Genomic DNA, 23,477 nt, shown 5'->3' on the forward strand with positions numbered 1-23,477 from the left:
TGTAAACCTACTGGAATCAGTTATTCTATCTTTTTATGTCTATATTGTAAAAACTTTGCCTGTTTTTCAAAAGGAACTGTTTAAACTACAGCTTAACAAAACATTAAGATAAATATCTTCTTTGGGAACTGTTTGGAACTCAAGTCCTTGCTTCCAACATGGCTGCATACCAGTGCAAAAAGCAAGGCTATAAGACATGAGTGATCAAATTTAGTAAGGAACAATTTTTGTGGTCGTACCACAACGTCTCAGAACACATCTGCAATGAATTTGAGCAAAAACTCCAAGCCAGGCCATCCCATATGAGTGCCTGACCTCACCATTGGGCTTTTGGATAAATGGCCCAATACCCCCATTAATGAGTTCTCATAAAGCTTGTCAAGCCTTTCCAGAAGAATTGAAACTTTTATAGCCACATAAAATAACCTGAGGCCATGTTAATGGATTTGTACAAAAGATATCATTAACATTCATATGCATGCAAGAGCAACTGATCTAATAGTTTTGGATGATAACTAGTATAAATATGCAACTGTCCCACTGTGACTTGGTTGGTCTCTATTCAGTGCTAACAGATCAGAGTTGCTAGTTTGACAAAAGAGGTCTTTCTTGATAATAGAAAGCTAATCATACTCTTATGTTCTGCATTAATTAAAATTTAGTATGTATTTTTATGAGGACATATTAACAGTTATAATCCATTTTGAATCAATTTCACTGTAAAATCTAAATTATAAAGGCTATTTATCACTGTCTGACGCAGATTTGTTGACCTAGAATGATCGTAACCTGATTTCCTGAAATGACTCATCTGAATGTACAGTACTTCTAGTATTTCGTATGACTAAAATTGTTTCAAAATGAAACCAATTTTTAATTTGGATTTTCAGATAACAGCTCAAGAAATAAGCATATATTTGAAAGAACATTAAAAATTGTTGCTTGTAGGGATACTGCTAACGTACATTTACCAGCTAAGAATTTGGCCCAGGAAACTCTAAACGTCCAGCCTTCATGGTTTTTGGCATTTAACTCATTGAACTGCTATGAGCAGTTCAACCAAAAATATCAACATGCAATGACCAAGCCTGCAGACAAAACTAATGTATAGTGGTCACTACAGTGGACAGCTCTCTAAAAGCCATTTTCTTGTGTTTCTTGTGGATTTTTATGTTATAAATGCATACAGATCACTAAAGTGGACACTAGTGCATCAGGCAATACACTGCCAACTACTGTCCATCTATTGCAAGTGCAAGAATTTTTTTGTTAAATTCAATATGGCGGACAGACGGAAGCATGTCAGACTAACTCGGGAATATCCAGCCCCCCCCCCTCCTACTGTGGAGACCTCTTGAGGGTAAAAAAAATATTGTGACATCAAGAAACCCCTAAAGACTAAAACTACTGATATATTTTCCAAATAATAATTTTATATTTGGAGAAAATTTCTACTGATCACCTGTCCACTAAAGTGGAGATCATGCATCAGTCACAATATTTTGATAGGTATTGATATCAATAGTCTGACTATAAATCTACAATATGCAACATTTCCTGCAAATATTTTGACTGTAGATAAACTGGCATATTTTAGTTCTTAACTTTATGCCCATTAAGAAGTAAAGTTTTTATGTTACTGGCCAATGGTAGCAATAGTGACAGTGGACATGAGGATGATGAAAAACATTTGATCACTGAGGTAAATCAAGATGTTGAGGGATATGAAATAACTGGAGATGTGAAACCTGCAGATTACAAATCTGTGTGCATTTAAAAAAAGAAAATAAATTCTGGCCTTAACAAATCAAGTGAAGACATTTCCAGTAATATGGAATCATGTCATACCTCAGATACCTGAGGTCAAGAATGTATTGATCATCAGAGCCAGGTCTTCCCCTTGACATGATACTAAGTGTTTTTTTCACTACTTGGGGGAGGTGAATCTTTTACATTTCAAGGAATCTGTAGCTCGTGTAATAATAAATGAGAGTTCCATCCAGACCAGTGCCATCTCATCACCATTGAAACGCAGACTAGTGTCCAAGGCAGTGGTGTCCAAAGTTGGCCCTTGAGGGCCGGCATCCTGCATGTTCTAGTTCTCTGCCTGGTGGTATAGTAACTTCCTCCTCAGCATGTCTCCTGAGGTCTTCTAATGAGCCACCATTTGATCCAGGTGTGATGAACCAGGGAGAGAACTAACATGTGAAGGCTGCTGATTCTCGAGGACCGACTTTGGACATCATTGGTCTAAGATGCCCCATGAGATCAGGTTGAGGTCTGGGGAACAGTGGCCCTACCTCACTGCAACCAAAAATATCAACATGCAATGACCAAGCCTGCAGACAAAACTAAATACATCTAGATTCAATGTGTTGTTTGCAACCTGGGTGCTTTGCGCATTTTCATACAACATAGTCTTTATTTTTATAAGTCTGAAACTGAAAAGACAGTACTGTTATGTTACAGAAAACAACAGAATAGCTTAAGTGCCATATTCAATGTCATTTGTTTTATTAAATTAAACATGTCCATAATAAAATCATACTGCTTGAGGAGGAGACAAAATAAGACAAAAATGAGATCAAGCGGTTGAATGACAGTGACTAAATTAAGGGATCAGTTAGTAGTGAGCATAAGACTAGGATGAGAGTTGAATACAATGTTATATATTTATGCATTCTGTTAACTAATGTCAAAATATATTCACATTATAGTATATAGCATTTAATTAGTTGAAAAGACGTAAGCGCATGTTGTCCACCTAAGTGGACACTTGGACAAATCCTAAAAAGAATTTACAAAATTTTTCTTCCCACCTTATTTTTAATGCCTTGATAAAATCAACAACACTTTGGGAAAAATCCTGACTTACACGATCATAATTCATGCATGAAAGGGTTAAAGCAAAAAACACTTACTGGTTTCCAAGATCCTGGTAAAAACCAGCCCTTTGTACTACTACACCTTGTTTCCTGCAGAGGTTCTGGGCTTTTTGCTCGTCTCTGCAAATGAGAAATGTGTTGAGGTTTGAAATTTTACCCAATCGCTAACGTGAATCACGCATGCGCCAATTCGGGGCCAAGAAGCTTACCAGCTGTAATCAAACATCCTCTGCGAAGAGAGAGTGCCTATCCGAAGGAGGTTTATGTCAATTCAGTATTTGGAAGCATGGCTGAAACGGACTGAACAGCTTCGTTCACTTCCGCCGCTGCCATTGCTGAAAGTACATTTTAATACGGCGCAGAAAATCAACGTCATCGTCGACAACCTCCTTCTGTTCGCTGAGTGGCCCTGCCAAAAATTGACCGGAAACAATCCTAGTCAAAGGGAGAAAGCCCAGACTGCTTGAAGCAGGAACATTTTTTTTTTTTTTTACAGAATTTCACCGAAAGTTAATGGTCAACCTTCAAAGATCCGTATCTCAAACACAACATCCCCATTTATATTCTCTATATTACATTTGAAACTATTTTTAGTAATGGTTTGCCTTTCTGACCACTGCTTCTGTAACTCCTCCCGCCCCGTATGCAGAAGGGTAACTAATAAAAGCAAAGACATAAATTCACAAACATTGTTAGAACAAGCTGCGACAGACTGGCGACCTGTCCAGGGTGACCCCGCCTCTCGCCCGGAACGTTAGCTGGAGATAGGCACCAGCACCCCTCCTGACCCCATTAGGGGACAAGGGTGTAAGAAAATGGATGGATGGATGTTAGAACAAGTAATTTTTTTAGGTGACTCACTATATAGATGTGTGTGTGTGTGTGTGTTTGTGTGTGTGCACGCATGCGTGTGTGCTTTTAAAGTTATGCTAAACAGCATAGACGTAGAAAAGGGAATTTAGTTTCAAGATTGTCCAAACCTTCATTCTTATTTTAAAGAATATTGTTAGAATTGCCATGTCTAAAACTACACTGATGAAACATTTGGTTAATTTACCACAAAATTGCCTTTATTGGACATTTTAGCCATCATATTGGTTTTTGTTTGTATTGTGCAGAACGGTGCTATCCAGAACTGTAGTTTTTACTTGTGTTTGAACAATGCAGACAACAAATCCCAACAACTGTAGACGTCTGGTGGATTTTCAGTATATATATTTCTATTTAGAGGTCGAAAGAAAAGCTGACTGAAAAAGCTAAAATTTCAGGCTGGAAAACTGTTAGTCAGAATTCCATTTTAAAACACGTTTCTCTGATCCTCTTGAACAAAAAATGCTTTACAAAGTAGCACTTGGACCATCTTGCAATGAGCATTTATAGAAGACAGAGAGAGAGAGAAAGATGGCAATATTACATACATTATTTGGTATGAGAAAACAGCAAAAGTCAAAAATTAGGTTACATCTATTGAATCACGAGTACAGTAAAATGAATATTCCATATATATTAATGAAATTTGTTTGCTTTATTACTGTGCAAAACAACATATACATATCTATTAATGTGTAAGAAGTACAGTATCAGCAAATGGGCCCCATAGTGACGCAATACTCATAAATGTAATCAGATGACTAAACGACCTCATGTTCCTATAAATACTTTGTCAATTAATTGAAAATAGCGTCATTTCTGAATCTAACACACGTGACGATGGCTTACATGGAGAACACATTTTAAAACAGTTACCCTGTTATGTGCCTAAAACAGCAAGGTGCTATATTTTCAGTTATCTGTGGGCAGTTCTGATCCATATTCTACCAAGATATGAGGTATCCAACCAAGTCTTGCATAGAAAAAAGAGCTGATTGGAAAACACACTATAAATATTGTATCAGATGACAACTCCTTGGTGAAATAAGAAATAAAAATCAGTAAGTATTCAAAAACAACAAGCTAACTTGATTGAAAAGTTTTTCGTTTTTTTTTACATATAAAAATAATTCAATAGCTCTTAATCTCCCTGCCCCATCCAAAGCCTGCTACCCAGGCTCATAGTCTAACTCACCGTTTTCATTCATCAGTGTCAATACAGGCCATTGTCATCGCAAACGAGGAACAGTGGATTGTTGGAGACTGTGTTGCTCTTCGTTCCAACAGACCAGGAAAATGATCTCCAAGAAGCTGAGATTGGAAAAAAGGTGCACATTCCAGCCTTAAATCAGCTCTACCTTGTCAGCAATTGTGTAAATAGTGATTTCCTACACTTCCTACAATGCCTTTAGCAACGCTCAATAATATATTAAAAAAAAAACCTTAACGAGTGGATGTTGTTATTTTCTGTGATTATATTTCAAATTGAAAGAATGTTAACATGGCTGCACTAAATTACAGAGTTAATATTACATCCATTTATGTCCAGAAGATGAAAAACTTCAGCCAAGTAACAGAACCAATAGTGTTGAACGGCTTCAAGGTGGATTTATCCTTTAAATCTGGACTGAACCAAACCATTTATTGCAACAGATGGCTTTATGCTCCCCAAACAAGCATCTTCTAACAACGTCACAAATTTGCCTCCAGGCTACAAGTACCGCTTAGGGAAGTAAATATCTCAAGCCTACTGTTTCACTACAACAGAACTTTAACTACAGTCTGTTAAACCCAAGTTAAAAAGAAGAAAAAAAGTTCATGATTTGTGCGTGGCTTTAAAGCAAGGAACAAATTCGACACAGTTGTGATGCACCATCAACAGTGACTGGTTTCCAGGGGTTGGGTTGGAAGACAGTTCTGGTCCTCTGAACTCAACTGGTCATGGCGTTTATCGACCCAACAACCACTGAGAGCTGTTCTTTTTCCGGTTCAATCAGATCAATTCTAGCCTTTTTAAAAGCATGAAGCAGTGGGGAATTACGCTGTAATGATACTAAATTTGAACGTTTATGCTATTTTCTAAACATTGTTTGTGCACAAAAATCATCAGTTTGCACTATAGTCTACACATAAAACAGTAAAGTGCTGTCCAATCACTTATGTTTTAATATTTTAAACTCTTACAGCTCTGACTGTAAGACTCATTTGAATGAGATTATTTTATAACACTGCCTTGACTCCAGAACAGCGCTAAAAACGAGGGTCAAATGAACGCTGGTTCAACATGCGTAGGAGACGTGAACGATCTGCATTGCTTGGATGGAACACGTGTGCTTTCATGTAAACCTTTCAAAAAAATTCCTTTCAAATCAGTTTAAAGGAGCATCCCATGGAGAAATCAGAGTCCAGTACCCAGGTGGAATCCAGAGGATTGTGGCTACACTGTTATTAAATATTCATTCATCCTGTCTGTGTTTGACCAGAAGATGGCAGTACCGGTCAGGAAGCTGGTTGTCTACTGGGAGGGTGAAGGCTCTGTCAGCTGTGAAGCAGCGTTGTGTTCTGGTGGGCAGTGATAGCTGGAGCTCCAGCCTCGCTGGTGTGTTCGGCTTTTTTCTCTCTTTCTGTTTTGCTTCTACGGCGTTTTGTTCGGAGCTGAGATGAAAACCTCAACGGCGTTAGCTCGGAGTCCCTTGTTGCTTGAGGACTGTGTAGACGTTGTCCACTTTGCTCAGCCTCTCGAAGAACGGGATGAGGTCCATCAGCTCGGTGTCGGACATGTCATCAAACCAAGAAGCAACGGGAACCTTCACAGAGACAAGATGGAGAATATTTAACGTCACTCAATGCAGTGACTAATAGCCACCTGTCATAGAAAAATAGGATTAAATGTCCAGAAACAGCGAGGACTGCGTGTGCACTCACTGCATTGTCAGGATGGAAGATGTAGGAGGCGGGGGAGTTGTCCACAATAATGACTTTGTTGAGATCACGACCCAGACGACTAAGATCCTTCACGTAATTACCTCGGTGGAAAACGCACGACTCCCTAAAGAGGCGGCAGCGGAACGCGCCCCACTTGTCCAGGAGGTCAGAGACAGGGTCTGCGTACTAACGGAAAGACACGGTCAGATTTACAGGACCCATTTAAAGACGCTTGGTTTGGGTTAGCATGAACCTGTGTCAGAACAGCAGGCAATGATCTCAGAAAAGTGTCATCAATAAAACTAAATATATAATCGAGTAAGTTCACAATCAAATGTGTAATTTAATAAGTCAAAGTGGAAGTTGTTAATTGTCCAAAAAGTGAACGCCAAGGCAGAAAGACATGTACAAAGGTCAATGTTCAGCTATTCCCACTCTCTTACTGCAAAGTGGAAAACATTTATAGCAGACGCTAATCTCTCCAGAAAAAAAAATATTATTTTCCAAAGTTGCTTTGCCAAAACACGTTTGCACAAACAAATGATTTTTCAAAACTGTAATAAAGAATGAGATGAAAATCCAAAGCAGAAATCTTAACAGATGAGCATCATGTCCCCTTCTCCAACACCTCTTTAACCGTACGAGCAGACAGATTTTAAAAGGTGTGGCAAAAGCAAATGAGCAGAATTAGCAGTGTCATACACGACATGTTAGTCTGGAATAACTGTTAGCATGTCATGACAGACATATAGAGACAGTCTTCAGTCAGAGGCATCTTATTGTGTGTTGTAAGACTGACTGTTACAGGAGATCCTATCTCCCTGCAGTTTTTTGTAAATTAGCTTATCATAGTCACAAGTTAACTCAAAATTCTGTGGAAAGGAAACTCAAAACATTGCAAATCACTTTGTATTTCTTCACAGATTAGAAATATATCACTCTACACCGTGTTGCATCACCTCTGCCTGCAAACGTTTAGAAATATTTCCTGTTCCTGCTTGACAACATTATTCCAAATGTTCAACTGAATAATAGTGTCTCCTTTGGCATGTTTGTATTTACTGCAAGCACTGTCAAAGGTCAGGCTTTTCCACTACGGATTACCTTCTAATTTACTGAACAGAAATGGACGGATCCTCCTCCATGCTAAAGCTGTTACCTTTGCTAAACTGGCAGTGAACAGGACACACTCGAAGAGCTCTCCCATCCTCTTCAGGAACTCATCGACATGTGGCCGCTTCAGGACATATACCTGGAAACACAAGAATCTTCAAATCGGCCTAATTTTCTCTGAAAGGCAACATGTTTCTGCAGATTCCAGCTGACAGCGTCAAATATGTCTGAATGCAAAATGAAGCTGAGGGCAGCATCAGACTTGCATCTGAAGCTGAATATCAAGGTATGTGCATAGATGGCAGTCAGACAGCATATATGAGCCGGTGAGGTTCTCCTGAAGGCGGCAGCGTTGGTGTCTGAGGCCAACGTTCCTGAACCAAGTCATCCGGAACAGGCTGTGCTTGTCTGAACAAACCTATCCTGGATTACTTGAATCAGGCCCAGAGCCATGAGGCACATCATCCCGCTCCGTCAGTCACTTGAACTCAGATGACACCTGCAGACTCAGCCAATCAGAGACATGGGGAGATGACAGAGTGGTGTTACCTGGTGTACGGTTCCATCTATTTCCACGGGAATGATGAAATCTGCATTGTTCACAGGCTGGCGAAAGAGACAGACAGGGAGACGTTAGTAATTAAACGTCCAGCGACTCTGTAAAGCAGTGGTTCTCAAACTTTTTTGAGGTACCGAACCCATCAGATTCATATGCTCATTCACTGAACCCTTCTGTGGTGATAAATAAAATATGATTTTTTTTCCCCCCCAAATTCAAGACAGAGGTGACCCAACTAGAACCCAAGATCACTAACTCTTCTTAAAAAGTAGAGTCTCTGAGAACAGTTCTTCAAAATATAGTCAGTGTTTTCAGCAAAGTTGAGCTGACTGTCCAGGAACGACCCAAGGTATTTAAAATTTGCCACAGTTTCAACAAGTTGGCCATCGAGAGAAACTGGAACCACTTTAAGGTCTTGTTTAGATCATTTAATTAGCTCTACATTCTTAAGAGAATGAAAATTTAATAATAAATAATAACGACTTTGCGGTATTCTGATTTAGTAATGTTATTATATTAGTTGTGTTACCACCTCCACACCACTAGAGGCAGTAGCAAGCCCGAAAAGATGCGACTAAGGAGCAGATTTAGAAGTACACCAAAAGCTAGAGAATTTGGTAAAAACTGTGAGCTTTGCTGAAGTAATTAAAGACACAAGTTCAAATCCATGCTGACAGTAGAACTCCTTCAATCAGTGCTCCTCCACAGCACTGATTGGCTAAGCAATGTAACGTGATCCTCTGCAGCAAGTGATGGCAAAGCGGGGCGTCATCACGATTTTACACAAGTGTGTCTTTTACCTCCACGGCAGAGGCTTCGCCGAACCCCTGAGACCGACTCATCGAACCCCTGGGGTTCAATCAAACCCAGGTTAAAAACCACTGCTGTGAAGACTATAGCATTGCCTTTTGGAGAATGAAAAAGACTTTGTATAAATATTTGCCTGGAACGGTGTTGTTCTGTTTTTCAGAAACCAGCCGGTCAGTCGATGGAAATTCACTGACAGTCAGGAACAGACTGAGTTAAACAGAGAGAAACTGAGCTGGTCTCTGGTTTCTTTAAGACATTTTCCTTACATATGAAAAATACATTTTTGACTTCAGTAAACTCAGTGGGTGAGCTGCCCTGGTCCTGGAGCTGCAGTAGAAGTCCCCATCATCAAACTCCCACCACTTGTGTTCCAACAAGTTCTCCATGTTTACTGTTCCAGACTCATATTTCAACTGAAGGCTTCCACCTTTCTGTTTCTGTTTCTAACCTTTGAATCTAGTCTGCGCTCAGCACCATCAGACCTTGCGGTGGATTTGCTGGGAGGTCTACTTCCAGGAAGACTGGCAAACGTTATCCCAAGTCCGTTGCTTTCTACGGACTCGGGATATTTTGGCCTTACAACTATTCCCACATTGATGGACAGCAACAATTTCTTCCCTAAAGACCTTGTTATTGTCACATTTTTGTTGTACCCATAATCCCCCTGTGACTCACCTTAAAAGAGCTGTGAACTAACGTTTCGTCCAGGTCTATCACCACACAGATCTTCCCAGCGTCTTTTGACTTGACTGGAGGCAGCAGTGGCTTGACCTGGGCAGAAACACACACATTGACTGCAAACTCAACGCTTTCCTCTCTGATTCAACCAAGGAGGAAGTAAGCACACCTTGGAGACCGTCCCATTCTCCTCCACTAAGAGAGGGGCATTGTTGTTGACGGTTGGGGGTTCAGGCTGGTCCCGGCAAAGGCAGCAGAACAGGCCGGAGAATAGGCCTCTGCTTCGCGGCTTCTTAGATGACAGGGAGGGAGAAGAGCCTGCAGAAAAGACAGGAATTCACAGAGTCAGTCTTAACCTTCCGGACTGTACAAAGATGAACACATTAGGAGGTTGAAAAGGAATGAGGCACAACTACTTAATTTTAACCACTTTCTGCTTTAAAAAAGTCTGATTCTTCTCTGATGCTTTGTGGTAAATGTCATAACCGAGATATTGTTAGGCGAGCTGCGGATACTCGGGTATGATGAGGAAACCCAGAGACACACCCACTATGAAGTCAACTGGAGGCTAAAATAAAACTTCCCCTCTGGTAACCTTTGTCCAACTGGAAGCAGAAACAAGCTGCCTTTTGCAGACCTTGGGTCATGTGACGCTCATCATGACTTCTTTGTTTGAGGAAACTTATTTTTGGCTGACAGTGATGCTAGTTGTTCCATTGTTAAATTGCAATTTTTTTATTTTAATAATTGTCTTCACAGACTTGGTAGTGGCTGCACAGTGGCGCAGTTGGTAGAGCTGTTGCCTTGCAGCAAGAAGGTTCTGGGTTCGATTCCCGGCCCCGGTCTTTCTGCATGGAGTTTGCATGTTCTCCCTGTGCATGCGTGGGTTTTCTCCGGGTACTCCGGTTTCCTCCCACAGTCCAAAAACATGACTGTTAATTGGCCTCTCCAAATTGCCCCTAGGTGTAAGTGTGTGTGCGTGTGTGTGTGCGTGTGTGTGTGTGTGTGTGTGTGTGTGTGTGTGTGTGTGTGTGTGTGTGTGTGTGTGTGTGTGTGTGTGTGTGTGTGTGTGTGTGCATGGTTGTTTGTCCTGTGTGTCTCTGTGTTGGCCTGCGACAGACTGGCGACCTGTCCAGGGTGACCCCGCCTCTCGCCCAAAACGTTAGCTGGAGATAGGCACCAGCCGTAGATATCTCTGCCGCTCTAGGTTTTCCACAATGATGCAGCACACAGCAGAGGGGGGCGGACACCCAAAATTTGAGTCATAACAGATCATATTTATTATCATTGATAAAGAAAAAGTTGGCAAGTTTAGATTTAACTGAACTGATTATGTATGAGTTTGAAGAGAAAAATCTCCTTCGTGTCTGCTACTAGCATGTGCTAAATGGAAATGGGTGTCTTCTTCAGATTTCAACGGCAGCTTATATCCATTATTGTTGCACTACTGCCATCTACTGAATCCTAATATCTATACCTCAAATTCTCACAGTATTATCTCCCAGCATTATTTAAAAAAACAAAAAATCTTCTTTTCCCCCTCAATGCTATATGTAACTGATCAACAACATTCTCAAATTTCAGTTCTCTATTAAAACCTAATTCCGTTTTAATGGGCGCTTTCTTCTTTTATTTCCAATTTTGACTTCCAATGATTCACTTCCTGCTAAAGAACCCCCTGGTGGTTGAAGAAAAATCCACATATAAGCCACACCGGCCTATAAGCCGCATGGTTCAAAGCTTAGCAAAAAAGAAGCTGCTTATAGTCTGGAAAATACGGTATGTGTCATAATTTTATTATTTGATAAAAAAATATATTCATTGGATTATTAACACAAACCCAGTTGTAAAACCTTGGTCTTCAGCCTATGTTTGTTTATCCACTTCAAATAACACCAGTTCAAAGTTTTGCTGTATAACAAATCTGTGTTTCCATCCCATTGTCATGCAACTTTTGTCTGAACAATTAAAATGTCATAAAAGGAAAAAGCTAATTAGGCATGTTTCCATCTACTGGTATGAAGCAAGTCAACCAGGCTACAAAGAGAATAATTTTGTCAGATATTGACGCTACGCATGGCTGTAATAAACAGGAAATAGAGGTTAGAAGCTAGCATGACCACACATCTTTAAAAAAAAGAAGAGTCCTCCCCTCTGTACAGGAGGACTCTGAAATGTTAACATCTCATGCACAGATCCGCCCCATGTATGGGAGTGTTCACTATGCCAGAACTTATTCCACAAATGTGATTCCATCTCCTTTTTGCAAAATTTCACTGGTCGAGTCTGCCCGCTGCACAAATTCTGCTAAAACTTGTATTTTCACATGAAGACTGCAAAAAACAGTCTAAATTTGGATTCTGCATTAGTTGTGTAACAGCATTGCAGACAATAGATTCTAACAGATTCTAGATCAGTTGATCTGACAAAACAATGGCCAAATGATCAGTGCCCATATGACTAGCTTGTTAGCTTCATCCACTCTGAGAATTTCTTGGTTTTGTCCAAATTCAGGGACTGTATCATTCCCTGAATTTTGAAGGGAAGGCTACAGTTCTTTCCTTCAGACCCTGTGCACCCACTCTCCTGCATCATCTACCACTGGTATAACAACACAAATCTTTTGTTTGGCTTGCAATAAGTCTTAGGATAAGGTGGACTATGACTGGTCCTTCAAATCTGGGGAGAAAGGAGGACACATTGGAAGGAGAATTTGAATTTAGACAGCCTTCGTCACATTGCTGTGCAATTGGCGTTCGAAAGGATGTAGCCACAGAATGGCTATTACTTTCCCAACAAGCTCCCAGTGAAGACATCTTGCTATAGCCAAGACAACCAATATCAATAATGTTTGGAATTCTATAAAAAGTTGTAACCAGGTTCAACAGACACTAATGACTACCTCAGACTTAAATCTTAAATGGAAGTCCCAGCAATCTGGACAATCTGGAGATGTAAGAGATGTCAATGTAGTTTCTTCTTTGTGTCATGTTAAAAGTCTGTGGGGCTAAAGACTGACCTCCATCCCTCCCAAAGGAACATTTGTAGAGAATTATGACTTCCAGTAGAAAATTAGGAAGTCTTTAATTTATAGCTAATTAAAGCCGTAGTATTGTTGGTCTCAAGTCACAATCGCTTATCTTAGTTGCAAAGTTTATTCCTCAGTCTGTCATTCCTGTAATTAAACACTTCTCCAAACTCTTTTCTTCCTCACACCAGACTTTGCTTCCATCTCTGTTCTCTTGCTCCATCCGGACGTGACCGCGTTACTAACACACAAACCTCTGTTGTATTGCTCTCACGCCTCTTTTTTTCCCTCCTCTTCCCCCTCCATTTGTGGATTCAAACCAACGGTGTGACCCTCTGCCGGCCTCTGCCGCGCGCAGGCCAAAACAGGAAGAGGAAACAGACGGGTATCACTGGGAGGAAGCTCCTTGCCAGCGGGTTTTAAGAGGAGCAAAGCTACTACTGTCCCATGATTTCAGAGTTTGTTTTCCTTGTCATGAACAGTTTCCTCTATGTTTCTGCAAATTCAGCTTCCTCTTTACCCCAAACGGCAATTAAATCTGTAATTTGCAACAGATAAAGCATCTAATTTCATAAGAAACACACAGAGGAAGACTTATGTTTTCTTATTTCACTCCTTCATATTCTCAGGATTTCAACTTCAGTCCCATGGCCTTATTTGCTCTCAGGAGTCTTAATTCACTTCAGTGTTCCAGCCTCCCCACCCCACCATCACATGCCTTTCTGCAAGAAAAATGTCCAACTGGGTGCTGACTGCAAAACACAGAGCATGAATGAACTTACAAAAAAAAGGGGGTCTGTGAAAATGACAAAGAGAGAGCTAACATGTAGCGAAAAGGAAAGTACTGGAGGCATTTAACGAAGAAGAAAAAGATGTGTCCCGTCTGACTGATGGGTAAACATGACGGAAGGTTTCAGGTCAAGAAATGTGTGTCAGTGATATTGTTCCACGTCTTAAAAAAATGAGCGTTCTTCAGGAGAGCATAAAGGTTTTCTGTTGCTTTTCTCGTAATACTATGCTCTACTACCTCACCTGCGAAAAAATGCTAGATAGAAGGAAAAAATTTAAAGTCAGATGCTCAGCTTAATTCTTTTGATGCGTTAAAGTGAAACACTAATAGAAAGTAAAAAGTACATTGATTCTGAAAAATCAACACTTTCTGTTTTCTCTTCCTGCTCAGCTTATCAGTTTGTTGCAATTTGAGATGGCTGCAGACAAAAATAAACTCAACGCATATTTCCAGTGCAGCATAGAGAGACACTTACCAGTTCTTCTGGTGGAACCAAAGGGACGCTCTTTAGAAAGATGGCTGCTGGAATGCATGCAGCCAGATGAGACAGAATTCAATTTTTGCCTCTTTACATCTTTGTCTGAAATCATACCTCGACTTACAAGTTAAATGTTTTTATTATTGCCATTATTATTTTTGAGCAAATAGTAATATCTAACACTACTGGAAAAACAACAACTAATAATAATAATGATAACAAAAATATTAATAAATAAAATACAGCTATCATTATTTCTACTGTTAATATAAAATGCTATAATAATAATAATAATAATAATAAATACTCTAAGTACAACTAAAATAGTTACTATTGAACAATAAACATGATGACCATACTTATTAATATTTTGTATTATTAATTGACAACAACAATAATAATATTAAGTACTAATAACTATTCATATTATTAATTGCTACAGCAGCAACACTCAGTAAATATAATTACAACTATCAATTATTACCATTATCATGCTAGAATTATAAGAAATATTACAATTATAGTAATAGACACACTTCCTATTGACTATAAAAGAATAAACTAGCAGCAAGACCAGCACTGTTGCATAATCTGCTTAGCTGACATTCAACACTAACCCTTTAAACTAGACTGAGAATGAAAGTCAGAAAAGTACAGGATGGCTCTTTTTCTCCAGAAGAAAATCTAACCAGTGTATATGAGAGCATAAAGTTGTGGTATAATGCAAGTGTTGATTAACAGAGTTAAGTATCAAATTTAAGTCCAATATGCCACCCAGAAGCCCCTCTGTTTCACCTTCAGCTCTTTTAATGAGCTCAAACCACTTCAAGAGGTCATGAAACATCAAAAGCCTTTATTTGCATCTATGTTGCTCTAATTCTTCTAGTAAAAGTCTCCTAATTGTTATTTGAACAAATTTTTGTAGCACTTTACAATCTTAAAAAAATACAATACAATTCATGTGGTTTTCAACAAAGATCAAAGAATCAAGTAAAAAAAATTGCTCTGGTTACAGAACAATAACTGGAGCTGCTGTCTGGAGCCAAGCAGAGCCGGAGACCCAGAGACCCAGAGACTGGAAGGATCCCAACTGCCAAAAGGAGTATGCTTCATAACAACATAGCACCGATATGAACATCTATATCTATATCTGAATATTGCTCTTACTGGTAGGCTGCACAGTGGCGCAGTTGGTAGAGCTGTTGCCTTGCAGCGAGAAGGTTCTGGGTTCGATTCCCGGCCTGGGGTCTTTCTGTATGGGGTTTGCATGTTCTCCCTGTGCATACATGGGTTCTCTCCGGGTACTCCGGCTTCCTCCCACAGTCCAAAAACATGACTAATTGGTCTCTCTAAATTGCCCCTAGGTGTGAGTGTGTGTGTGCATGGTTGTTTGTCCTGTCTGTCTCTGTGTTGCCCTGCGACACCCTGTCCAGGGTGTATCTCGCCCGGAACGTTAGCTGGAGATAGGCACCAGCACCTCCCAACCCCACTAAGGGACAAGGATGTATAGAAGATGGATGGCTCTTACCGGTATTATGAACATTGTGCTACATTTCATGACATTGCCTACATTACTTTAGATAAAATTCCCACAATCCCACTGCATCACTGTCACATGACCAACCAAACACCACATATAAACAAGGTGGAAAATTTTTTATTAGCCAATGTGTTAAACAAAACATCGATATGTTAGCGCCGATATCCGATATTGCACATCACCTTAATAAATTCCCCCCCTTTTTTTTTCCAATTAATAATAATAAATACAACCTAAGCTACATCCATGCAGAGACCTGGACTTTGACTGGGCCATTGCAACACTTTTTTTTCTCTCATCCAGCTTGAGCTCACAGATAATCTCATATCAGATTCAAGAATACTTCAATTCATCAGATAAACTAGTTGTGCTGCAGAACACACATCACCACACCTCCTTTACCGAGCATTACAATAAATATTTCCATCACAGCAGTTTTTACTTATCTCTGCTCTGCGTTTTATTAAATTTCTGACTTTGATGTGAACTTGCAGGACCATCTATTCAACGAAGATGACCAGATAAAAGCTAATCAGCTGCCTCCTGCTGCAGCTAAACTCAGTAATTATATAGGAGCTCATTTTTATGTTTTTTTTTTTTACACTTTTTTGTAAAATGTATTGCCCTGTAAAAGCAGGCACATGGATTTTATTGAGGGGTAACTAACTAACAGCAGTGCATTAAACACAAATTCTGTTTTATGAAGTCAGTTATTGTGTTCTGATGATTAAAATGCTCGGGTGGATTAAATAGTTTCATCAGCCTGGCATAACTGAAGCCTGTCATCATTTCCCTGTAATAACCCACATCTTCCCCTCATGATTTTTTAAAAATATTTCTGCCTCTTTATGCTCAACTTCAGACATCAGATACTTCAGCTAAGTTTTGCGGCTCATCTAATCTCCTAACCTTAGCTGTTAAAAACATCACTAAAAGCATTTAAAATGCTGACAGAACTGATGATGCCTATTAAAAAAATCAGCCTTGATCTCACAGAAAGTTTTATTTAAAAACATGAAATAAAATAGACAACTATAAATTTATGGCAAATGTTTCTACAGTTGTGGAGAAAATGAGGATGAAAAAAGGAAATAAACAAAGAAAAGTTTTTAATCCAGATACATAATATAATCTAGGTATATATAGTAATATAATAACTGCAGGTTTTAGCAATTTTTCCGCTCTTACTCAAATATTTGCTATTAAATTCAACACAATGGCACTAAAAGAAACAGTTTTATTTTAGAAAACTCATGCTCCACAAATAACAAGACAGAGAAGAAAATGTATCTCTCTGTGTTTTTATTTATTTCAAAACTAAAAACATGAATGAAAGAGTGGCTCTTTAAAAATAATGATACATTTACTATATAGCTATTTATCAAAAATGTTATTTTATTTCTCCAAACATGCTTTATGTCACTTAACTGGGTAAAAATGTCTCTTTCAGATTTCAGGCTAACATCAACATAAAGCTTCATCCAGTGGTTGTAAGTTACAGCAAGCCAACATTCCCAACATGCATCAAGGCAAAGTTACGCAACAGATTCAGCTACTGCACATGTGCAAGAAACACACACACGTGCACGCACTGACACACATGCGTGTGCACCACCACTAAACATCTGCTCATGTTTCACCTGATCCTTTATTGCCAAAACATGCTCTTCTTCTATGGTTGAGGTCTGATCCTCAGTTGAAATGTCAGCATTGTTGTGGGACTGTCACTGACTCCAGGATTATCCAGTAACCTGCACAGTTTCTTGTTAATGTTCAACTGGGACAACTGGAACTGTACAGTATGCCGTTTTGTTCTGCTGGGAGTTTATCTCATTGCTACTCATCCAGGCATGTAAGTCTGTGTGTCCCCGTTTACCTGAAAAGATTGAAGTTGTGAAGATCTAAATTGGTACAATTTGAAAATGAAAACTCCCATTTCTTTTTCAGTCACTAAATACATAAAACTAGGGCAATTTCATTCAAATTTACAAATAAAAACAAAGTTCTGGTGCATACATTTTACTCTCCACACATTTTCTCTTGCATTCCACACCATTGTACCCTCTAAGGCAAAAACCAGGTCAAAGGCTGACACCAGGGCCCCGAAACAAACAATGAGCTTGTGCGGTCATTCTCAATGAATAAGAAGTTTTATTGTGAAAATCAGAAGTGTCCGTGTCCTGTCTGACAAGTAGGATGGTTTGTTCGGCATGAACAGTGAAGCGTGTGGCGCGTCTCAGGAGGAAATTTCTGTTTTATGGCTAGTAACATCAGCATTTACAGTTAGTAATATCTGTGTCCCCAACTAGATTTTCTTACAGTGTACTAAGTGAAATATAGAAACTTACTTTAAATCATCAGCTGTCAAAGTGGGAACAAAACATACCCCCAGCATGTAGAAACTGATACATGTTTGGTAAGTTTCATAAAAGTAGAATTACAAAATCCAGGATAAGAGATAAAGTCAGGCTTGACATAGCACCATCAGCTCATCCTGACTTTTATCAGTATCACAAATGCCAAACCAGATTCAGGAGGTGCAGCTATGTTGAGCCAGGCTAAAGTAATTCAGATTTCTTCAACAGACCAATGAGATTGATCACAGATTCGCTGATGCTACGCACTATATAAACTGTGTACATCATAAGTCACGCCAAACAAAAAGCATCTTTTTATTGAGGATTGTGAGGAATTGAGGAACTTCATATTCAAGAAAAGAACCCTTCTACAATAGCAAATGATAGGAGATCAATTGAATACATAATTAGCACAAAATATACATTTCCGAACCATTTTTTAATTTAAAATCGTCCTAATCATACCTGTCATTTGCTCAAATAAATAACTTTAACTTAATATGAACATTCATGTTAGTCTTTTTTAACATCTTATGAATATTTATACAGAACAAACCAAATTAAACATAAGAACATTTTGCAGTATCTATGAAGTATGTGAATAAAGTATTTACTACAATGTGCAAATGAGTTATGGTACTAATAACTTACAAAGTCTCTGCCTATATCGCCTTTAATTAGTTTTACCTATAGTTAACTTCCTGATTGAGTTGTGATGCTTTTGTTTTGAAGGGACAATTTATTGTTTAACTGTAAGCACAAAGGCAGCATTACAGATAATTAGATAAAATGCATCTAATTACCAGCCCCCTTGATAGAGACAAAAGCATATTTATGATGTAAATAAGTAAAAGTATCAAAAATATGCTAAAAATAATATGGACTTGTTTGATTACAATACATTTGTTTCTTTATAAGCCATTTCTCTAATCCTCTCAAAACAGCAATGGTCTACTAAAGGCCTTTCTGTCAAACTAGAAGAGTGGTCTTCAGAAACACAATCGAACAGTAACATAATCCACATGGATCATTTTAAAATTGATAATTTCCACCATCATAATGTTAAAATACTTGACTGGATACCAATATTACCTTATAGTATTTTAATGCAGCATAATTAAAAAGATAGAAGCAGACAGACTAGAAAACAAAATCAGTGACTAAACTCATTGGTTTCTGATTGGTGTGATTGATGATTGAACAGATCAGGCTCCAGGCTCAACTAAACCTGGCTGTCAGCATGGTCTAGAGCAGGTTAGCTGCACAGGATAAATCGCCATGGTAATTTATGCATTACTGCTTTTGTAGAGGGAGGTTTAACTCACCCAGGATATCTGGAAAATCTTAAGGAAAAAAAGCTTAATCTGCTACCCTGGTTTTGTGAAACAGTCATCAGCAAAGTCAAAAATGGCAAATGCCCTGATGAACATCACTGCTCAATATCTGAAAAATATAAAATCATGCAACCATTGTTCATTAAGGTTTGCTAAATTCCATCAAATGAAATATGATGTTCTACCAGACATTGTGACCAAGAGGTCTATTGCGATTGCCTTGTTGAACACACTGACACTTCACTGATAGTTCATATTTAGCATACTGCACCTTTCTACTTATGAACAAATGTTTCCATGTAAGCATGGCTAAAAAAATATTGTGTGTAAAAGTACAATATTCACTCATTTCACAAAGTAAAAGTCATATTTGTCACAGAGAGTGAAAGATTTCAAGCCTTTATTTATTAAAAATATTGATTAAGGCTAACAGATAATAAAAATGTACAAATCAAAGACCTCTTGCCTTAACTCTAGACACTCTATATTAAGAAAATATTTGCAAATTGGTCTTCACTCATCTGACTTTGAGTCATTATGGTCAGCCTTACATTAGAAGCTCCAACAGCTTCACACTTCTTCAAGGTTTACGAGTATATAGGATTTATGGTGATTATGTAGGGAACATTTGTGAGACCAGACACTGTTGTTGGACAAGAAACTCGACCCAACTCTACCTCGACAAAGGTCTAAAAATCAACCACAGTTGTCTTCTGCGCTCCCGTGAGAGAGATTTGACTGACAGACCGGCCTACCAGGTCATGTTTACACAGTTAACAATAGTCACTCCACTGTTACAAACTTTCTCACTACATTTAGCAACATTTCAGACAAAAGAATTGGCATCAGCCAAAACTGGAATTGGCAAGTCAGACTTTTTAAAGACTGTAACCAGCCTAATCGAAGGTATGGAAGTGATTGGAACACTTGAATTCAATACTTTGGGTGGTTAATCCAATATTTATGGATTAGTCAAAATATTGGATAATCCAATACACCCAATAATGGCTACATGTAGTGTATGTAACTTCACATAGGTTACATACACTACATAACAGTGTATGTATGTGTTGTCCAGCCTAGTTCAGACCCAGAAAAGGTCTTCTCATTATAGACAGAGTGCAGCAGGCAGGTCAGTTGTGGCAATACAAAAAAATAAAGACAGGCTACAAGTTAGCAGATATGCTTGCGCCTGTATCATTTTATGACAGCATGCATATAGAGGCTTATCTGACAATACAATAAATATAATTAAGCAGAAAAGAACATCTATTAGTTAAAATATGTGGTTTATCTTATGTCTTTCTTCTGTTATGCCGATGAGTGACATTCACCTACAATTTGGTCATGAGAGTAAAGTTTTAGTTTTTAGCTTTACACTGGTATAGAGATCAGAGCTTTTACAGATGTTTAATAATCTATAAGCAACTGTATTATATTTAGTGACTTTTCAGACAAAACAAATTTGTATAGTACAAAACCAAAATGAGCAGGGCTGGCTTTTTAAATATTGTGATCGACCAGAAAACTGCAATCGGGGCATCCCTACCATAAAGTTAACACTTAGTAAACACAGTCAGTCCTCACTTACTGATCATCAAGAAATAGCATTAAAGCTTGATCTTTTTCCTAAAAAATCACACCTCTTTCACAATGACACTCCCTATCCCAACAAAATTTAGTAAGATATTACACAACACACATACTTATGAATCTGATATTTTAAGACCTGTAAATACTGCATTATTTATGCTGATGTAGGAGAAATACAAAAGCTAAACTGAGTCAAAGACCTAGATCCCCTTTAACCTGATTAATTAAACCAAAACAAAACTATTCGTTTCATTTAGTTTTTTATAAATACTTCAATTTTGTAACCCCTTCCACTACAAAAATATCCACAAGAGAAAACTGTATTTTCCACTCTTCTTCGTCTCAGTCTGCATAGCTTACACATAGAAACTGATATTTATGGTTACTAATGGAAACCATACCAATCAATAATATAAGACCTTAAAATTATATATAAATAATTACTGCTCATCAAAAAAAATGCTGAATGATGAGTAATCTTTTATTACTTTTAAACATCTTCGATATAAGTAGAAATGAAAAGAAAAATCTGGAATATTTGTAGTTTCACTAAAAAAGTTTGAGATCAGAAATGTTGAGTAAAAGTCTAAGTCTAATATTATAAAATGTATCAAATCAAACTGCAAAAATAAGATATTGTATTTTCTTAAATAACAATATTAGGGCAATATTCTATAAAACTTTCACAAGTTTTTTTAATTCAATTGAATTTAATGGTGTTTCAAAATCTATTTGCAGTCTGAGGTAAGCATTTTTAATGGTGTGTAATTAACATTATATTTATTTACAGTAATATAGTGTAATAATTACTTTTTATTAGACTATATTCCTTATTATATATAATACTTTTCAGTAGTATTACTTATTTTAATTGTATTTATTTCGTTAAGAGAGTATTTTGCCGATGCAAAAATTTGACAAGTTGGGTTGATGTGTATGATCACGACGTCACTTCCTTCACTTTTAACAGAAGCCAAAGGGCCGCAACGATCATCTCTGTCCACACAACCACCAAACTTTCACAGTTCAACTGCGTCAAGTTGTTTTCTGACTCTTTTCATGGGAAATGAAATGAGAGCAATAGTCTGTAATGAGCTGTAAGCAGATTATTGCAGTTTTGGATGTTGAACTCTAACCACTCAGCTGCAATAGAAGAAAAAAGGGGGAAAACAAAAAACAAAAAAAAAAAACTTTTCCTGACATGACAGCAGAGGACAAAAATGAAGACACTCACCCCTCTCTGACGCGACTTTATTTCCCTCTTCATCCCGGCTCACTTGGGTGATTACTGAGGACGGATTGTCCATCACGTCCAGATCCCGGACCTCACGCTTTAAACTTATGGGTTGTTTCGCCGACTCCGGTGCTGTTGCATGAACTGAACATGTACGAAAACAAAACTGAAAGGCGCCGGAAAAGTGGCAAAGCAGTCGCCTAAAGCGCATCCATTAGCTCTGCCGCAGGGTCTACTCGCTAAGCCGCTGACGTCGAAAGTTAGAAAGTTACCAAACATTTGTTTTAAAGAGTTGGTAACTTTGATTCAATATGGTGCTCAACTCCGTTCGCAATTTCAAGATACAAACATGGAGGTTTCAAGGCGCCCCTCTTTCACTTAAAGTGGCGCAGGAAGAGGGAACCGCCGTTACCGACACTTCGCCTCGCCGCGTCGACATATTTAGCCACGGTCCCTTAAACCGAGCAGGACAAAGTTGCTCCAAAAGTTACACCGTGTTCTTTTAAGTTCAAAATACTCCATGTACATTCATAATATGCCCATGATTTACCGTGTGAACTTGTTAAAGTGCGCAAAATGCGTTCGGGACAGAAGATTACAGTCTGAATGTGACGTAAAAAGCCGAAACTAAATGATAAGTACGGTATTCAAAGACATCTAATGTGTTCACTGTTCAGTTGTTACGAATAGTGTTTTTTTTTGTGGATGTTTAGGTTGATGTAGGCTGCAACTTTATAGGCTGATTCTAAAAACAACCTCAAGAGCAAAACTTTTTAAAACTTTTTTTTCCTTTGAAGTGGCAGCAGCTAAGGAACGCCCAGTTCGGGTCTCCTTGAAACTGCCTACAATAAGGGAGCATCACGAAAAAGTTTCTTTAACATCGACAAAAACAGTTTATGTAATTTTTATAAATAAAAAAATGTATGCAAAACAATATATTTTTTTAATGTTTGAGCAACATAACAATTTCTTTGTTCCCTTTACGATTAAAAATGTTGTGGAAAAAACTTAACTGCGAAATAATAAATATATGCATACATCCGCACTGGCCACAATATCAGGTACACGTCTTTCTTCATATAACTTCCTCAAGTCTAATTCACATATATACAATAACAGTCCTAGGAGATTTTTATCCATATTCTTATTACTACACGGTTCCTCCAGAATTGTTGCCAAAGTCGCCATAACGCTACAAAAGTGCTCGGTTGGATTTAGAGGCTCTTTAAATGCAACTTGCAAGTGACATGATATAGCTGTTCATATATATATATATATATATA

At 38.3% G+C, this 23,477-nt stretch overlaps 1 protein-coding gene and 1 long non-coding RNA gene across 2 annotated transcripts in view; one reads left to right on the top strand and one right to left on the bottom strand.

Annotated features, from left to right (window-relative positions):
• Nucleotides 1–15,562, top strand: part of LOC103473260 (uncharacterized) — a 139,215-nt gene extending 123,653 nt beyond the window's left edge. The window contains exon 4 of the long non-coding RNA XR_534988.3: nt 15,501–15,562. This is a non-coding gene — a long non-coding RNA (uncharacterized LOC103473260). The remainder of the gene's footprint in view (nt 1–15,500) is intronic.
• LOC103473300 (carboxy-terminal domain RNA polymerase II polypeptide A small phosphatase 1) lies at nt 4,234–22,582 on the bottom strand. Its single transcript, XM_008423415.3, has 7 exons — nt 22,195–22,582; nt 10,010–10,158; nt 9,838–9,933; nt 8,343–8,399; nt 7,840–7,932; nt 6,681–6,866; nt 4,234–6,562 (listed from the first exon to the last, which is right to left on the bottom strand). Exons 1-7 carry the CDS (start codon nt 22,403–22,405, stop codon nt 6,434–6,436), a joined length of 921 nt encoding a protein of 306 aa, XP_008421637.1. The 5' UTR covers nt 22,406–22,582; the 3' UTR covers nt 4,234–6,433.
• Nucleotides 22,583–23,477: the final 895 nt, after the last annotated feature.

This window comes from Poecilia reticulata, chromosome 2 (genome assembly GCF_904066995.2).
Source record: "Poecilia reticulata chromosome 2, P_reticulata-male-v2, whole genome shotgun sequence".
Lineage (NCBI taxonomy): Eukaryota > Metazoa > Chordata > Actinopteri > Cyprinodontiformes > Poeciliidae > Poecilia > Poecilia reticulata.

Excerpts from the sequence above, each read along its gene's own strand:
- LOC103473300 (XM_008423415.3), bottom strand. The coding sequence starts at position 22,405 with ATGCGCTTTAGGCGACTGCTTTGCCACTTTTCCGGCGCCTTTCAGTTT. Across the intron at positions 10,159-22,194 it reads TAAAGTCGCGTCAGAGAGGG|GCTCTTCTCCCTCCCTGTCA; the intron begins GTGAGTGTCTTC and ends TCTTTTCTGCAG. Across the intron at positions 7,933-8,342 it reads TAGATGGAACCGTACACCAG|GTATATGTCCTGAAGCGGCC; the intron begins GTAACACCACTC and ends TTGTGTTTCCAG.